The 7,125-nt window shown below is 28.8% G+C and overlaps 2 protein-coding genes across 2 annotated transcripts in view; one reads left to right on the forward strand and one right to left on the reverse strand.

Annotated features, from left to right (window-relative positions):
- The window catches only part of LOC136083545 (uncharacterized), a 2,695-nt gene extending 264 nt beyond the window's left edge, over nucleotides 1–2,431 (reverse strand). Inside the window, exons 1-3 of the mRNA XM_065802949.1 lie at nucleotides 2,254–2,431; nucleotides 398–691; nucleotides 1–110 (exon numbers count right to left, since the gene is read on the reverse strand). The exon at nucleotides 1–110 is cut by the window's left edge and continues 264 nt beyond it. Of these exons, the coding sequence (XP_065659021.1) occupies nucleotides 1–110; nucleotides 398–691; nucleotides 2,254–2,431 (582 nt within the window). The remainder of the gene's footprint in view (nucleotides 111–397; nucleotides 692–2,253) is intronic.
- Nucleotides 2,432–4,711: 2,280 nt separating this feature from the next.
- LOC136083546 (uncharacterized) lies at nucleotides 4,712–5,893 on the forward strand. The gene is made up of 2 exons (XM_065802950.1): nucleotides 4,712–5,111; nucleotides 5,472–5,893. The coding sequence occupies exons 1-2, from the start codon at nucleotides 4,712–4,714 to the stop codon at nucleotides 5,891–5,893; spliced, it is 822 nt and encodes a 273-aa protein (XP_065659022.1).
- Nucleotides 5,894–7,125: the final 1,232 nt, after the last annotated feature.

Consider the following 7,125-nt stretch of genomic DNA (forward strand, 5'->3'; position numbering starts at 1 on the left):
TTTTAGCGGGTGCTTCACCCTCTCCACAAGACAATCTTCATTGAACATTTCACCTGTCCTTCTTCGGGCGAAATTAGTTTTATCCATTAGAAGTTCCAATGTGGATTCATCTGAGAAACAAACGTAAAATTTTCAAAATTGGGTTAATATTTTTGATGAAATACTTATATTCTTTTTTTTTAATATGGTATTCGTTTAAATTTTAATGTGTTTATGAAGAGAAACTGAGTACTTACTCTTTCCCAATCATCAGTGGTAAAATGGCAATGATTTTTAGCCCATTGGAGACGTTTATCCTTCATTGCCTGGGTGAGCCTTGGTTTTTTGGCTGGTCTACAGGCCTTAAACCCCTGCTCCGCCATTCTTCTCCGAAGTGTTGCAAGGGATATTGTTATACCTTCATTGTTTATGATTTCCTTAAGCACTTTTTTCGATTTTCTCCTATTTTCTATCACAATATCCCTTATTTTTCTTTCGGTGCGAGGCGTTGTGATTCGATTTCGTCCACAATTTTTTCTTTTATTCAATTTTAGTGATTGATTATTGTCCAGTTTTCTTTTAATCCTATCGACTGTTGCTCTGGAAACATTCACACACTTGGCAATTTGCCTGTTGGAATGATTTCCACTCGACAAATATCCTTGAATAAGCCCTAGTTTTGTGGGAGAAATATCCTTCTCTTTACCCATACCTTAAAAACACCAATTATTTTAAAAAATAGCAAAATTTACCTAAATATGATAAAAAAGTTGTAAAATAATGATAACTTACTTGTAAATAGAATATATAATAAGTGTTGAATAGTAAAATAAACAAATTTTAGTGTAAAAATATAAAATCAACAAATAAAAACCGCATGAAACACAACTATCGCCCAGTACAACACGTGCTAAAATGTGACATCTTCTGCAATAATGCAACTAACTTCACTCTAAACCGCTCAATAGTGTTGTCATTGTAAAAATATGTTCAAAACAAAGTAATTAACAATGCGAAATGACAAAAACTGGACATCCGTATGTATTTTAATTAATTTCACAGTCGAAACTCAAATATTGTCTAAATTTCGAGGTGGCTCTAATTTTTTGAGCCACCACTGTATATATATATATGTATGCATTTATATATATATATATATATATATATATACATATATATATATATATATATATATATATATATATATATATATAAATATATATACATATATATATATATATATATATATATATATATATATATATATACATATATATATATATATATATTTATATATATATATATGTATACATGTATATATATATATATTTATATATATATATATATGTATACATGTATATATATATATATATATTTTTATATATATAAATAAATATATATATATATATATATTTATATATATATATATGTATAGATATATATATATATATATATATATACATATATATATATATATATATATATATATATATATATATATATATATATATTTATATATATTTATATTTACATATTTATAAAGTAGTAGAAAATCACTTAACAAACATATTACAAAATTGTTTTAACATATCACAAAAATTTGTTTTCATTTGGCACTGTGTTTCATCAATAAAGACTGTAAACGTTATAAAGGAAAATGTTGATTTTTAGCATTTGTTGGCTATGCGATAAGGTCTTTTTTAGTTTCTTTTTTTTTTTAGCGATGTTGTCAGTCGGATATAATGTTTAAAGCAGCTACAGAATCGTCTAAAAAAATGAGTTAGTTTTGTTCCTCTTTGATGCGACAATGTTAGGTTTTCTTTCTCAATATGTGACTTTTAGCAGCATTTTTTATCTTTCAATAATGACAGAGCATAAAAAAATTAAGTTTCAGCATAAACACTCAAAAAAGAAACAGTTTCGAAATCAATTTTTTTATTTCTCTTTCTTCCTTTCTTGAGCTTATTAGCTACTAGGAAAGTGTCCTGTCTTTTCTTCTCCTTGTGGGATTTGTTGATCAGCTCCTGGTTTAAAATAAAATATGTTTGTTGAAATTACCATTAAAATTTTTACAATAGGTTTAAATTTGATAATTTTTTGAAATTGTACCTAAACGAGTTTTACAGCTCTCCACTGCAATCTTTAACTACTTCCAGATTTTTGACAAATTCTTTAAACCCCAGATAATAATCATTCAGGTCCCATGTCTCAACTGGGGTCTTTAACCACTGTAACTCTGTCTTCCCCCGGTTTAAGAGATAAATATGAACCAACTCTGTTCATTTATTATTGAAACCAAGCTAGGAGGATTATCATGACAAAAATCCAGATTTTTCACCAATTCAATATCGACCTGCTGTCTGTGTACCACATAATTCTCAGGCCTCGGCATGTTATTGAGTTTCTTGGCATTCTCGTCACCGTCATGGACCTCTTCATCAGCTAAAGCCATTACAACAGCGGTAGGAACAATATAACAGGTTTTGCCAGCTCAGGTTTGACATTAGAGTTCCTTATCATCTGCCACAGAGCTTTCATATCCTAAGAAACAATCTTTAAATAGCAAAACACTAAAAAGAATAATTTTCATTTAAACTTTATTCATTTAAACTTTATTCATTTTACTTTGTTTTGAATAATAAGAAAATAAAAATTACAGTAAAAAAAAATATGAGAGGGAGCAATTGCTGGAATTTCCGCTCTAAAAAACCATTCAGTGTAAAACACTGCAGAAAAGAAGACTATATCTTTGATTTCTTTCTTCTCATGGGTTTGGGAATGTTATTCATTAGAAGGAACATTTTCATGAAGTATATTCCTTTTATCAAAAACCGGGCATGACTTACAAGTGCAGATTTTCGGAGCTTGTACTGCACATCTCCAGATACTACAATTACTGTAATTTCGGCTAACTTAAGATAATCACACCTGCATCCATTCTAAATATAAATACTTATTTACATAATAAGCAGTTAATCAAATTGAATTTTTACATTGCGTTTTTACTCTTTGCAACATTTAAAAAATCCATAAAAAATTAAGATTCATTCTCTATATTTTCAGTTTGATATCAGATTTTATTCATTTGTTTATTATGCAAAGCGCCAGGAGTTATGCACATATTCTAAGGTGTAATTTTATTACACCTTAACATACTTATTCTAAGGTGTAATTTACCGGATAAAGGACTTTATTTAACAGTTGTTTAAACTATTTTAGACAACTTAAATAATTTCATATTTTAAAGTACTGACCTTCATCTTTTCCACCTTTATAACGTTTACAGAGAACTCTAAAGGTTTTTTGAATTAATCCTGCAACCAGTTGTAAGTAATATCCTCAATCTTAATTCTGTTTAGTACAGTAGAATTATGATCCAAAGAGCACCAAACAAGCTCAAGCTTTTCAAAAAGAGGATTGGGTCTTGGTCACGCTGTTGAGCCAGCCCAGTATATATATATATATATATATATATATATATATATATATATATATATATATATACATATATATATATATATATATATATATATATATATATATATATATATATATATATATATATATACATATATATATATATATATATATATATAATATATATATATATATATATATATATATATATATATATATATATATATATATATATATACTGGGCCGGCTCAACAGCGTGGCCAAGCACCACTTGGCCACAGGCGCCGCTTCAAAGGGGGCGCCAAAAAAATAGAAAATTCAACATTCAAAAACAAAAAAAATTTAAAATAAATATAAGTTAAAAATAAAATAGTTTTTAGATTAATATTTCAATTTTATAAAAAAATTTTTCAAAGAAAATTTTTCATAATTGTGGGAACTCTAAAAAACCAGTTTATACAGTACTACTGGTATAATTCACATTGAACAAATTTTTGCTTATGAAGCTAACTCAAGTCAATGCATGTTACATTTTTTACTCTTTACAAATTTAAGCGAACAAAAAATTGTTTTAATAGAGGATATTAAAACAACCATCATGTTTGGAAAGAAAAAATTATCAGGAGCTCAAAACCTAAAAAGAAAACAAAAAAAAGATGTTTCCCTGCCAAAATATAAGGGAAGTTTGGAGAAGTATTTAAAAACTTGCTCAGAAGTTGCGTCAGTACCATCTATTAATTCTAAAAGTATTCAAAACATTCGGGTAAGAAAGTCAAACATTTAACAATTTATCATATATTAAATTTGACTAGAATATCATTAAAAATATAAGTAATATTTAAAAATTTGATTACAGTGAGGCATTAACTAGCCAAAATGATCTCAATTATAATCATTCTGAAGCAAGCAACCAAATGAACGCCATCATTGAGTCTACAACATGCGCAGTTGAATTAGAAATCTTCGATAATTACTTGGATGTTGGAAGCTGGCCTAAAAATACTGTGTCATTGACAGATCTAATGGTCAAAATTGGTCCAATTTAAATAATGGATTTTGACTTTCCTTTTACTAGTCAAGAAGCAAGAAAAAGAAGATTTAGTATAAGTCATTATTATCGGAAGCCACCAAATGGGAAAAGTATAAACGCGAGTCGCTAGTTTATTCTAAAACAAAAGACGCTGCCTTTTGCTTCTGTCGCAAGCTCATTTCTAAAAAGAATACTGAGGTTTCTGGTGAATGCGTATCAAAATGGAAAAACTTAAATAACAAATTGAATGCTTGCGAAACAAGTTTAGATCATTTGAATAGTTATATGACCTGGCATGATCTTATTAAAAGGTTCAAAGGATCATTTACAATTGATGCAGTTCAGCAGAGACAAATGGACGAAACTACAAAACACTGGCGGCATGTTTTAGAGCGACTTTTTTCAATTAAAAAATTTCATGGGTCCCATAATGTAGGTTTGCGAGGGACTTCAAATAAACTTTGTAATGACAACAATGGCTGCTTTTTAAAAATAGTGGAACTGCTTTCCAAGTTTGATCCTGTGATGAAAGAGCATATCAGAAGAATAAAAAACAAAGAAATTTACAGTCATTACTTGGGTAAAAATATTCAAAATGAAATTATTCAAATTTTATCTAAAGCAGTCAAAGAAAAAATAGTAGTTGATTTGAAGGCAAGCAAATACTACTCAATTATTGTTGACTGTACTCCAGATATTTTCCCATTCTGAATAGACCTAACCCTAACCCTAACCCTAACCCTGATGGCAATAATTCTACGTTTTGTGTCAATACTACCCACTCCAGATGAAAAGGAAAACTACGTTGATATAAGAGAGCATTTTTGAAACTTTATTGACATTATTGATAATACAGGCGCTGGAATGACTGAAAAAATATTAGAAACTTTCGATTCTCATGGAATTTCTATGCAAGATTTAAGAAGACAAGGGTATGATAATGGATCGAACATGTGAGGCAAACAAAACGGAGTTCAAGCCAAGATCCTTCATCTTAATTCACGAGCCTTTTATGTTCCTTGCTCATCTCATTCACTGAATTTAGTTGTCAATGATGCAGCTGGAAGCTTTTTAGACGCAGTAACATTGTTTGACATTGTGCAACATCTGTTTGTATTTTTCTCATCTTCAACTCAGCGATGGAACGTTTTACGTGAATTTGTCGAAGGTTTAACTTTGAAAGGACTTCGTGAAACCAGATTGGCAAATAGAATTGATGCATTAAAATCATTAAGACATCAACTGAGAGAGATAATACAAGCTTTAAAAAGCTTCTGGAATATCGAATTACCTGTATCTTCAGTAACAGCAACCAAAAACAAATCTGAGTCCAGAGCACTACTGCAGAAAATTGACTTTAAATTTGTTTGCTGCCTTATCACTTGGTATGATGTGCTAAGTCAGCTTGAGATAACAAGCAAATCTCTTCAAGAAGTCAATTTAAATACTCCTCAGGCTGTTCATTAATTTCTAACACTTTGGAGTATGTTAAAGATTATAGAACTGATGAACAAACTTCAAAAGATGTTGAAAGATGATGAAACTGCAAGAAAATTGTCTGCTGAGCTACATATTGAGCCCGAATTTGAAAAAAAGCGTGGTCGTACCAAAAAAAGAATGTTTGCTTATGAAAGTTAAGAGGGATCAATGACTGAAGAAGACAATTTTAAGATTAACTTCTTCAACAGCATTTTAGATCACGCTATTGGATCTTTACAGGATCGGTTTGAAATGCTTATGCAGCATAATAATCAGTTCAACTTTCTTTAAAGTTTAAATGCCAAAGACATTACTGAAGATGAATTACTAAAAAGATGCATGGATTTTGAAAAATCATTATCTTGCAATGAGTTGAAAGATGTTTCTGGAACTGACTTGTTTGAAGAGATGAAATATTTGCGAAATCATTATAAGGGAAACCACTCTTCAAGAAATATTTTAGACTTTATTTGTTCAAACAATTTGAATGCAGCTTTGGGAAACTTATTTATCTCTCTCAGAATACTTTTAACTCTACCTGTATCTGTTGCAACAGCAGAGAGAAGTTTTTCCAAGATGAAGTTAATCAAAACGTATATTCGCTCAACAATGACACAGGATAGAACGGATGGTCTGGCAATGTTATCAATAAAACAAGCAATTGCAAAAGAATTGGACTTAGAAGATATGATTAAATCATTTTCTATTGTAATAACAAGAAAGGTTAAATGGTAATTAAATATTAAAAGTTCACCACGAATGTCCATGACACGATTTATGTTTTTCAAACGGGTGGGGCGATGGGTGGGGGTGGCGCCAATTAAAAAATGGCCACAGGCGCTATATACCCTTGAGCCTGCCCTGTATACATATATATATATATATATATATATATATATATATATATATATATATATATATATATATATATATATATATTATATATATATATATATATATATATATATATATATATATATATATATGTATATATACATATATATACATATATATATATATATATATATATATATATATATATATATATATATATATATATATATATATATATATATTTATATATACATAAGAGTAACAATAACAATTAGTTATCCAGTCTGTTTGTTTCCTAAAATCTTTTTGTTCTAAAAATATATTTAGAGCTTTCGCTGCTTATGAAGAAAGGATTCAAACCACATTCACTACTGATCCAAATGAAT

Source organism: Hydra vulgaris, chromosome 08 (assembly GCF_038396675.1).
Source record: "Hydra vulgaris chromosome 08, alternate assembly HydraT2T_AEP".
NCBI lineage: Eukaryota > Metazoa > Cnidaria > Hydrozoa > Anthoathecata > Hydridae > Hydra > Hydra vulgaris.

Coding starts and splice junctions, on each gene's coding strand:
- LOC136083546 (XM_065802950.1), top strand. CDS start 4,712: ATGACCTGGCATGATCTTATTAAAAGGTTCAAAGGATCATTTACAATT. Junction 5,112..5,471: donor CTACTCAATTATTGTTGACT/GTACTCCAGATA, acceptor CACTGAATTTAG/TTGTCAATGATGCAGCTGGA.